This window comes from Erpetoichthys calabaricus, chromosome 1, assembly GCF_900747795.2.
Source record: "Erpetoichthys calabaricus chromosome 1, fErpCal1.3, whole genome shotgun sequence".
NCBI classification, from domain to species: domain Eukaryota; kingdom Metazoa; phylum Chordata; class Cladistia; order Polypteriformes; family Polypteridae; genus Erpetoichthys; species Erpetoichthys calabaricus.
This window is the reverse complement of record NC_041394.2, coordinates 122382254-122394772: the sequence shown is the minus strand read 5'-3', so window position 1 is coordinate 122394772 and position 12519 is coordinate 122382254. Positions and strand designations below refer to the sequence as shown.

Genomic DNA, 12519 nt, shown 5'->3' with positions numbered 1-12519 from the left:
CATCATCATCTTATTTGGATGCTGCTGAAAGCATACTTCCCAATGTTGGTTGTTTCAAAAATGTTTTACGTTTTTTAAAATACGATAATCCTTATCTTTTTTATCAATATGAACTTTTTCTAAATGTTCTACTAGTCTTGAAAGCTTCACAGATTCATTTGAAAAATGTTTTTGGCAAGTCAAGCAAACTGGTAATGTTTAGTTTGTAGGCAACTAAATAAAGCCATATTTCAAACATTCAATATTATATTGTCTACATATCTTCTTGGGTTCAGCCATGATACAGTATTATCTGTAGAATGAGTAACTTTTACAGAATTAGTAAAATGCAAATTTATCACATACCTAAACCAAAATATTTTAAAATGTTTTATCAGATATAAAAATACTCCTGTGTAAACTGTGGTTTTATTGGAAGAACAATAAGTTGTTTTGTATGTGATCCATGAAGGTTAGGTACTGAATAGGAATCCAATATGCACTAAAATTTTTAGGAACCTATTGTACTTGCACTACATCAAATTCTGAAGTGCATGTCACACTATTCAGAAGGAATCAAAAATTGATTTCATACGTATCACATATTTATAGTATTGAACAGTGAATAAGTTATAACATGCAAATGTTCCTGTCGATGTGTGCTGAACAAATCCCATAAAATCCCGATCAACTGAAAGTCAATGAAAATCGCAATGATGCGATGATGCATGATTGTATATGTGCATCGTTGAGTAGAGAAATGTTTAAAAAAAATTGTAATTATAAAATTTTTCAGTTCTTAATTATTGTGCTTTATGCTCTCATCATCCCCTTATTTTTATTCAATGGCCCCCTTTTGTTCCTTAGGCCACTACTGCCCTCCAGGATCATTCCACTGCCACTCTGCCCACTTTGGGAATCACTGATCTAATAGAATGTTAAGAATAGCTAGTGTTAACTACAGCCATAACCTTGCCTCTGTGAATTTAAGTCACCTGCTGAAGAGGTCAGGGAAGAAGCAAGCCTGGTACAGGGCTTGAGCATACAGTATGCAGATAATAATGTAACTCCCAAGATTGACAAATAGCAAGCAGAAATTGCTAATATATCGATATCTGAGTCAACCACTTGAATGTGGTAACTCAGTTTGATGAAAACAAATCCAACCATTTTTGGACCCAAGTAGACAAGAATGTTATGACCCAAAATGATCAGTTTCACAGTAATGGACACTGCCACACTGAAATGCGGAGGATCTGAACTGAAGATTTTAACATGACAATAATTAACAGTAATATTATTAAGATATATAAAAAACATAATAAGTAAACAAAACCAAATAATTAAATCAAGAATGATGACAGAGAAAAGAACATGCAGTGGCCTACAATGTCCAAATAGTACCTACACAACAGACTCTCTGAAGATTTACTGAGCATATTGCAGTGACCTACGAAATTAAGAAATGACTGTAACAACAGGGTTGGAAATTAAATGTCTGTATTCAGGACCATTTATTCAAAAGTCAGAAATCAAAGCCATATAGTATAACTTTCTTTTGTTGTAGCCCCAAGAAATAGTGACACCCTGAACTACTCCCATTGTTTTGGTTATAGCAGACACCATCAAATGTGAAGTACAGTATTACGCTCAGTCTAGCTCTGCCATCACTTTGGGCAGCTTCCTTTTTATGTCACTGCGTCTTCCTGGCTCTGTCTCTCATAACAGAGTAGTTTACAGTCAAGTCTGTAGATTACAACATATACAAAACAAACCAACAGCTATAAGTGAGAGCACCTGATGCACCAACCACCTCCTGAACTCTGGAGCATGTTATAGATACTGAATTTAGAATTATTTGAAAATGTTTCCAGACTGTGAGCATGTTAATTTATTCTTGAGGAAGAAGATCATAGGCAGTACTTGGTGACCCAGATTAATATTGTAAGTGCCATTAGAGCAAGCCCAAGAGCCCATTCACTGAACTAATAGTCATTTTATATGCTGACTCTGTTACCGCATTACACAATAATTCCCAATTCCAGAACTTTCAAGGGCATTTTGAAGCATACAGTATATAAACATCACAAGGGTGAGATATGTTTATAATAAAGTGTCGATGGTTGCCCAAAAAAGAAAGAAGTACATAACTACCACCAATCCTTGAATAGTAACTAGAACAGTCATTAACTACCTGAAACCACTGAGAAGAACATCATGAGGAAAAGACAACAATTAATGCGAGAGGAAATCTGTAGCAATGAAGCAATGAATAAAATATGAAGGTGTGGGACCTTGAAGAATTACAGGAGCCAGAACACAAGTCATATGCCGGAATTATTATCTGCAATGGTAAGACTGTGTGGTTTGGAGTCCACTTGCATCACAACGTGGAAGAAACAACATTATGCTACACTTCTCTCTACCTTCCTTGAGCCCAGTTTCCAAGTTATCCAAAGAAGTCAGTCAGTCAGTTTCTGTTTGCTTGGTAGCCAACTTAAATTTGGGGAAACCACTGACAAAAAATAAACTCTTTTGGGGCATTATAAAGTCTCATTCACATTTTACTAAATAGTATAAACAGTTATATAAAAATCACATATAAAACCACATACTACTGTATAATTAATTTTTTTTAAATCATTAACCTAGTGGGCTAATGGTGTAAATGAACATAGTTTATACCTGACATTATCCAAATTGTGTTTATTGCATTTATAGATACAGTATCTACATTTTTTAATTACTAAACTTGACCCACATAACTGGTTGTAGAGTTATTGATTTAAAACAAAAACTTTATGCACAAATAAAGATGACAAAACATGTGGACTGCATCTGTCTACTTTTATGCTAAATTTTATGAGTTTTTGTCAACCTGCCTAGTTTTTGTTACAGACTAGAACTCATAAATAAGGCAACAAGAGGAAAAAAATAAACACATAAATTAAGAAATAGGCTTCCAGCACATGGTGCTTGGCCACTAAATATTTGTAATATGGAAACAATCAAAAGAAAATAAAGTACAATATCATGTTAACAGACTCCCACACATTTTAAGCCAAATAAAGAATGGTAACTCTCTCATACTTTAAAGAGCAACAATTTGACAAACTTTACAAAACAAAGATTCATTTAATCAAAATCTGTGCAAAATAATGCAAAAAAGGAACATTATGTTTTTCAAACAGGTCAGTCTAAAAAAATAAGTGTTCATTACTGCAATTTTTGGGCAACTGTGCCTATTTGATTTCTGTACATAGTAGAAACATTCCAGCATTAGAAAGTCACGAAAGTCGAAGATCCTGTCCTCATCAATTGTTCACTGATTTTTACACAATGTTTTCATTAGATTTCAAGAAGACCCCCTCTTGCGCACAAGAAAATTTTATTACAGAAGAGATCAGACTAAATCTATGCAAATTATTGCAGTGATGTGAGGCAGGGTAAAAAGCTCCTATGGTACTACCTAGAAAGACCCCCAGAGCGCTGATTATGTAAATAGATGTACTGTTTAATCAGAGTTTTGCTGCCAATGCACTTTTTCTAACTAAGAGCAACATTTGTGATGGGTATGTGGCACATCAGTTTTGTCATAGCTGACCTGTCTTTTGAAACTATTTGTTTGATTTTTATCACCCTTTTAAGGGGGCATTTCAAAAGGCAAGCAGAAATATACATTTATGACTGTTTCTGGCAGGTAATGAAACTTTAATGCAACATAGACTTTTTATCCAACACTGGCAAACATTAGCAATTCTTCTACAAGACAGTATGTTGAACAGCAAATTAAATTCATCTTCTTTATTCTGTCTTTTGTTTAAGTGCCTCTAAATTTCTAAACATTAAATTATCACAGTCTTTTGCAAAAGATGTTGCTGCGTAAATATCCTTTTGTATAAATTAGGACTGACTAACCATCAAACACTTCTATAGATTTAGGATAGCTTTAGCCCTGTGTACCTGTGTATCATGCTAGGGACTGAATCTCAACATAGTTGGTGTAATTTGTTTCGATGTGATTATACAAAACGAATAAGGGTAAATCAAAAAGTAAAGGCAATTGGAAAATTACAGTCGACCCTCGATATACGACTGGCCTGACATGCGAACAACTTGGTTTTACAACCAAAATTTTTGTTTTGAATTACGACCAATGTCTTGAGTTACGACTTGAATGCAGTCACGTGTATCTGCTTGTGCAATTGTAAACAAACAGCCGAGAGCGTTCGTAAGTGTCAGTCGGAGGTCAGATACATGTGTTTGTGGATGTAATTTCGGTTAGTGCAGTGATTTATATAATTTTTTTCCATAATTGCTATCAAAATGGCCCCAAAAAAGCTAGAAAATAAGCTAAGGAAGGAAGATAAGGTAATGAAGGTAAAGAAAGCAATCACAATCGAAACGAAGAAGTAAATTGTGCAGAAATATGACAGTGGCATTCGTGTCACCGATCTCGCTAATATGTACAGCATGTCGAAATCCACCATCTCAACAATTTTAAAAAGAAAAGATTTGTATAAGGAAGCTAGTGTTGATAAAGGTGTTACTCAAATTAGTAAGTCACGATCAACAGTGTTAGACGAGGTAGAAAAGCTATTATTAGTCTGGATAAACGAAAGGCAGATGGCAGGTGATTGCCTATCTGAGTCTATAATTTGTGAAAAAGCTAGGGCTATAAATACAGATCTGTTAAAGGATAAGCCATCAACAAATGATAGTGGTGAAACATTTCGTGCCAGTAAGGGGTGGTTTCACAATTTTAAAGCGTGAACTGGGATTCATAGCGTAGTTAGGCATGGTGAAGCAGCCAGTGCTGATAAAAGGGCTGCTGAAAATTACATACACCACATGATAACACAGAGGAATGGCTTTTGCTCTCATCAAGTTTTCGACTGTGATGAAACTGGGCTTTTCTGGAAGAAAATGCCCAGGAGAACATACATTACCCAGGAAGAGAAGAAAATGCCAGGCCACAAGCCTGTGAAGGATAGGCTAACCTTGTTGTTATGTGCCAATGCGAGTGGTGACCTCAAGATAAAGCCTCTCTTGGTTGATCACTCTGAGACCCCTAGAGTGTTCAGAAAACATAAAGTCATGAAGAATGGGCTAGGGGTCATGTGGAGATCTAATGCAAAAGCCTGGGTAACAAGAGTACTTTTTCTTGAGTAGGTCAGGGAGGTTTTCTGTCCTACTGTTAAGAAATATCTAGAGGACAAAGGCTTACCACTCAAGGCTCTCCTCATAATGGACAATGTTCCTGCTCACCCAAGAGACTTGGAAGAAGAGTTGGCTGAAGAATTCCCATGGCTTACAGTAGAGTTCCTCCCACCTAATACAACTCCTCTACTGCAGCCTGTGGACCAGCAGGTTATAGCTAACTTTAAGAAGCTATACACCAAGGAACTGTTCCAGAAGTGCTTCCAGAAGGTCTCAGATACAGATTTAACTCTTACAGAGTTCTGGAAGGAACATTGCAGCATTCTTTCCTGTGTGGGGTTAACAGAGAAATCCTGGGCCAATATCTCTCTAAGGACACTGAGATCTGCCTGGAAGAAAGTGTGGCCTAAAATTATAGAGGAGAGAGACTTTGAAGGCTTTGTACAGGAGCCTGAGCCTGCAACTGACCCTATGGGTGTCATTGTCACTATAGCTGAGTCCATAGGCTTACAGGTAGACAGTTGTGATGTTGAGGAACTGGTGGAGGAACACTCAAAGGAATTGTCTACAGAGGAACTTCAGCAACTTCTGGCTGAGCAAAAGAGAATGGCAGCTGATGAGCTTCCTGAAGAGGAGGGGGAGTATCAACAATCAGTTCAGCAAATTTCCTCTTCTGAAATAAAGGACATCCTGAAAAAATGGACAGAGCTACAAACATCCATCCATCCATTTTCCAACCCGCTGAATCCGAACACAGGGTCACGGGGGTCTGCTGGAGCCAATCCCAGCCAACACAGGACACAAGGCAGGAACCAATCCTGGGCAGGGTGCCAACCCACCGCAGGAGCTACAAACATTTGTAGAGAAAACCCACCCAGAGAGAGAAAAAGCTAATCGTTGCATAAACTTGCTTAATGACAATGTCATGTCATACTGCAGAACTGTGTTGAAGAAAGGACAGAAACAGACAACCTTAGACCAGTTTTTATTTCCGAAAAGGTTGAGACCTAGTGAGCCAGAAGCAGGTCCTAGTGGGCTACAGCTTGTTATTGTTATTGTTTGGAAGGGGGCTCTCCTTCCAAACAATAACCACCTTCCATTTCATTTTCCTCCTCCTCCCTTCCTGCAAGCCAAAGATGTCAACTTAAATGGTGAGTACAGTATGAAATTATTGTTTCTGGTAGGCTAGGCACTTTTTATAACTTTTTGGTTAGTACATTAGAAAAATTATTGGCGTTTTTGGTAAATTATGCACATTATACAACCCTTTTTTTAATTATGAAAAGGTTAAGTAAGTGTTGCTGTGGGAGGTTCGGAACACATTATGGGTATTTCCATTATTTCTTATGAGAAAAATAGGCTTGACTTACAACCAACTTAAGTTACAACCAGCCCTCACGAACGAATTGAGTTCGTAAGTCAAGGGTCCACTGTACTTGTTAACCACAACAGAAAGAACCTGACACAATGCAACATATTTGTGATGGCTTATGGAGAGTTTGAACATACACACTGTAGCGTTATGCTGTTAGTCTAGTTGAAACCAAAGTCAAATAAACTTGGATACTCCAATGCAAGATTGCACCACTGTTGAACAACGCGCCATAGTAAGGTTTCTTTGAGCAGAGGAAGTGAAGCCGGCTGAAATGTACTGAAGGATGTTGGCTCAGTAAGGGAGTGAAAACAGCGCGGTTAAGCAAAACATTTATGAACGGACAGAAAAGCTTAAAGCTGGAAGAACAAGTGTAACCAATGAAGCTCTATCTGATCGACCATCAATATCATGCACACAAGTCCACATTGACATGGTGAATGGCTTCCTCAGAAAAGACTGTCAGATGACTTTGCATGCCTTTGCTGGACAGTTGGATATCAGCTACGGATCTGTACATGCCATAGTACACGATGACTTGGAGTACAGTAAAGATTGCGCAAGATGGGTACCCAAACATTATACTGGTCTGCACAAGCCAACATTCTTAGATGAATTTCAACAGGTTTTACTCCCAATGCCCCAAGAAATCTCACTACTGCATATTGTTCAACAATGGTGCAATCATGCTGTGGAATGTCCATGTTCATTTGACCTTAGCTTCAACTAGGCTAAAGGCAGAGCACTGCGCCATGAGTGTTTAATCCACCCATAAGCCAACACAAATGTGTTGTATTGTGACAGCTTCTATCCATTGTGGTTGCCACATAATTTTCAAATTTCCTTTACTTTTTTGATTTACCTTCATATTAATGTTGAGCATTTTGATAAACTTTGACCATGTGGGCATCAGCATGGTGCTGTAACAGGTCTCAATGAAGTTCGAAAACATGTCTTCATAAGTATATTAACTTTTTTTATTTGTTTTTCTGGATGACTGGTTGATGCCATTGAACACTATCTCATAGAAAATAATATGCCTCCCTAGAGGCTGATCAAAATGTTGCTTCAAATTCTACATGAGACCATTCACAAGTGGCTTACTTTTTGCATCTCAAAGGACCTTAAGTGACTCACAATTTTTGTGCCAAAATATATAACAATTATTATTCAGTTATTTGCAGTGACCCGTTTTCTCTCATTTGCTATCCTTAACAATTAGTAGTATTTTATTATGGCATCCAAACTATTTCATTCAACCCCATGTCCTTCTTCTAAATCAGCTTTCATTATGCACTGGTTCTAACATGTGAAGGATCTCAACATACTGTATAAAGATTGTAGAATAATCTCCACCCTTTGAAAAAGTGGCCAACAATTAATTTCTGATTTTAGGAGATGGTTCCTTAAATAGGACTTGTGCAAGGAAACATCCGCTCAACCATGAACACTTCAGTTACAGTGTCAATAGTTACTTTATCTGTTATTAAGCCAATCCTCCACAGCACCAAAGACAAAAACTAACACAGTCACTTACTGTTTGTGTATGTGTACTATTTTTATAATGTATAGACATTATGTATGTTTTGTTATTGTTTGTTATCGTTGCTTCATATTGTAATTTTGTTGTTTATTTTCGGAATGTTATTTCCCAGCACATCTTTAAATAAACTTCATTTCATTGTTGACTGCCACAATCAAACATTTGTCTTCCTTTTCAAAGCGGAGCGTTTTCATTTCATGATCAAACACAAGTGCAATGTGGGAGAGGTAATGATCTCTAATTCTCCAAGCAGGAAATGTTCTTTTTTCACTGTCACTTTATGCAGACAACAATGAAAGAGGTGTGACGAAATACCGGCAATATCTGCTTAACAGTCATATGAGGAACAAGAAAATAACAAACATTTGGTTAATGAAGCAGAACAGAAACCTGGCCATTGATAATACATCTGTAAATATTTCATTTTGTCAACAAAAACTCGAAAAAATTTAGGAAACTCCCATGAGGATCCTAGAATAGCTGATATTTCACATGCATTTTGTTTTTGAACTTAACATAGCAAGTGGGATTGGCATGTTTTTCAAATGTTATAAGTTTTTATAAAGCACAATCATCTTCAGTATATGTGGTTTTAAAAGTTATGCAGACTTTGACCAAACTGCATATCTGCTTATCCACACAATATATTACAAAAGGCTACTCTATGATTTAGTGTCACGAGACTACAGGGTGTGCCATTGTAGTTTAGCATTGCTCACGGTGGAACTTATTATATTTTTATACCTTAGGAATTAGAATTTACTAGTCTGTACCCAACACTTTGGTAAATACTGTATGTGTAGTGTCATTGTGGTTTTGTTTTTTTCTTGAAGCTTGGGTTAAAGGTTTTAGCAGTAACAAATATGTAATATTAGATCACAAAAAGTAAAAGAAGTTGTTGAGAACTCTATGGAACAAGTCACATACAAGAAAATAGCTTAACAACAAAGATCGACATATCTTACAGTCCTCGGTGTATGATCTTATTTAAATCTCTAGCTCTTTAAGCTCTTCCATTATGACATTTTAATTTACAATGTATTAAACTAAGAAGTGATTAACCTATGCTTCCATAACATAAAAAAGGGCTGTGGACACTTAAGACGGCTGCATTAATTCATAATGAGCCTGCTCAAATGGCCAAAATCAAAGGTTGTAGTACAAGTTTCCAAAGGAATCTTTATTTTAAAATATTTTATAGCTATACTTGGTTTTATAGGAGTTGTTATATCCCAGTGTTTTTATGTTTTAGAAATTCAAATACACTTGGAAACTCAGTTCTTGCAGCCTCAAGGTAATAAAACAACCAGTTTTGTCCTTCAAGCTAAGGACAGCTAGCCCACTGTGAACAGGCAGGAAAGCCTGTCTGAAGTTTTGGAAGCTTGTAACACATTAGTCAAACTGTGGCTTTGAATGCGGAATCATTGACATAAAACTACTTACCTGAAGTGATGGAGGCCAATCGGAATATATCAGAGAGACGGAAACTGACAGGCTCATAGGGGGATGTTTCATAAAATTCTTCTCCTGCAAAATAGAAAAGCAAAGCACTATGTCAGAGTTAAAACATATACTTATGAAAGTAATGAATGCACCATGTTGCTTTATCTTACGTGCTGAAATAGATTTATTTAGTTATGTTGGCAGTGGTATGTACTGTTAATGTTTAAACTTCAAAGTTGTATGCATAAACCCTCCTCCTAGTTCACTGTGTAGCCTGAGCAAAATTATTTGGACATTTGGATTGTGGAACAGAACAGAGAGATTACAGTATGTATATCTTGTGCTATTTTATGTTAGTTATTAAAGGCAATATAGTACATAATATTTAATAATTATGGAATGAAAATGTTTTCACATTTCTGAAACTTTTACTGGGGCTGTAGCATTTCATGAAAAATGAAGAATAATGCTAGTGCTTAAATATTCACGTATCATATCATCAGACCCAAAGTCTTCATTCACTATCCTCTATAAATTTTATAGTCTCATTAGGTTTCTTGCTCCCATCAACCTCTCTAATTGTTCTACCTTTTTAAGTTGGGACAGTATGGAAAATGTAAATAAAAACAAACAGTGATTGTTAAATGTACATCGACTTTTATTTCATTGCAGATGGTACAAACCCAAAATATTTCACTTTTTATCTGGTTAACTTCGTTTCATTTGTTAATATACATCCATTCCTGCATTAATGTTGTAGACAATTAGAACAACCTAGATGAGAACAGGCCTGTCAGCCCAACAAAGCTCGCCAGACCTATCTACTTAAGTAAAGATATAACAAAAATACATATTTAATATATGAATTAACTCATTTATTTTATTCAGTTTTGTTTTTTTTTTTCTCCTTATCTTTGTCTACATATCACTTCTAATAACCTTGTAATTGTTTTTTTGATATTTCTGTCATTACTATTTACATTTTATATCATGTAACTCTCAAACCTGCTTAGTCCAATGCAGGGTTCCAGTTAATCCTAGGGACCACTCACATCCACACTTGGCAAAATTAGAATTGCAGGTCTAGCTAACCAGCATGTCTCTGGGGATGTTGGAGGGAAATGCCCACAGAGACACTGACAGAGCTTTTAAACTCTACACAAACAACATCTAGGTACAGGATTCAAACTCAGAATACAGAGTCCAATGTGCCACCATGTCTCGACTTTTTCTCTTGGTTTCATAAGCATGTATTTCATTACTATTTACAAATTTGAAAACTCCTTTAATTTAAAAATCTTTTTCACTGCAATTTGAGAGCTATTGTAACAAAATCCTGATTAAATTTTTTTCATGACAAGACTCAATATCTTTTGTGCAGGTTATCACAGCCAGTGACGTCACAACTAAAGCACAGGGTGCAGACAGCAATGCTTGTTTAGCAGTGTTAATTCTAACCCAGAAATTAATCTCTAATGCCTGTTAACATAGCTGGTTTGACAATTTTAAACTGCCTCTGGCTACATTTCAGCAATACCTCCTTTCTTCCTTATCCTGCCTTCTTTCATATTTTGCCATCAAAAAGTAACATTTAACTTCCATTACACATTAAAGGCACTGAAGTCAGTAAATCTTGCTTATGTGTTATGCATTATTCATTTTGTTGCTAATGTGTAAACAGTATTATGTTTACTGTAGTGAAAATTAAAAAAATAAAATTTACAAGTCCATAGAAAAATATATATAGCAGAGAATAAATGCCATCATAGCTTAAGAATATCCCACATCATACACATTTCTCAGTACCTCATTACTTGTATATTTCAGCAACAGGAAAGCAAAGTTTTGTTTTTTTTATTTAGAAAACAACTATAAATATGATATATAAGTATGTAATGTTTTGCATATACAAATTAATAACGTCTGTCATACTGTATTTATGGGGCTTGTATTTTTATGAAATTAAATAATAAAATGTATTAACTTGTGAGGAAACTTTTTTAATCACACATAGCAGTGTAATACATTTAAAATACATTTACATCAGACTATACATTATCAATATGTACCTACTTTTCTTAACACATTTGCTATGCTTCATCAAAAAGTGCTTGACTGCAAATGTGACACTTTGCACAAGAAACAAAAACTAAAGACATTTTTTAAAAATATGTATCAATAAATAAACTGGCAAGATCAGTGTAAATGTGTATATGTGTGTGTATGCGTGTGTGTGTTTTGTCATGCATGTGCTTCAGAAGGTTATCCTCCAGGTTCATATAAATTACATAATCCTACCAGGGATGAAAGGGGGTGTCGGTGCTAATCATTTCCTCTCCCCTTTCTACCACAGCGCTGAGAAGACACCTAGTGAGGACCGTTGACTTCATCCCTTTGGGTCTGCCACCTATAAGTTCCAAGGCCACCTGAAAGAGGCGTCATTCTATGATCAGAGCACCATGCAGGACAGAGCTCTATCTTCGTGACATACCTTTGGGAAACTCTTCACTTATGCCCAAAGAGGTGGTCCAACTTTTGTTTTGTTTACATTTACACCATAGAGTACTTGTTTATTTTGATTTTATGAAAAAAGGCTTTGCGGATTAAACAGGGATGACCAGATTCATACCTCAACATCTGTTCTCTCCAACTTGTCATTCCAAACTCAACCAAAATATACGTATATTGTGATGGATGGCTGGGAATCGTGCCCTGTCGTGAAGCCTGGAGGTGCAGGGGACCGAGAGAAGGGAAAACCATCCCCTGGGACGTGAAGGGACAGCCACCCTGGGTTGTATCGGGGCCATGGGCACGGGACTTGGAAGCCCAAACCTGTTGGGGTCCGTGGCCAACACCAGGGGGTGCCTGGGCAGCTCTGGAGCCTTGTCGTGCAGCACTTCCGTCACACCCGGAACTGCTGCCGGATGTTAATCGGAGAACCCCTGGAGCACCGGGACCCAGAGTCGGGTGGAAGTGGACAGAGCTTGGAAGAGAAAAGTGGAGGCGACAGAGAGAGAGAAAG

General features: G+C 36.7%; 1 protein-coding gene across 1 annotated transcript in view; it reads right to left on the bottom strand.

Moving 5' to 3' along the window:
• Positions 1-12519, bottom strand: part of LOC114649561 (GDNF family receptor alpha-2-like) — a 435940-nt gene that overhangs the window by 278503 nt on the left and 144918 nt on the right. Inside the window, exon 3 of the mRNA XM_028799084.2 lies at positions 9498-9581. Within this exon, the coding sequence (XP_028654917.2) occupies positions 9498-9581 (84 nt within the window). The remainder of the gene's footprint in view (positions 1-9497; positions 9582-12519) is intronic.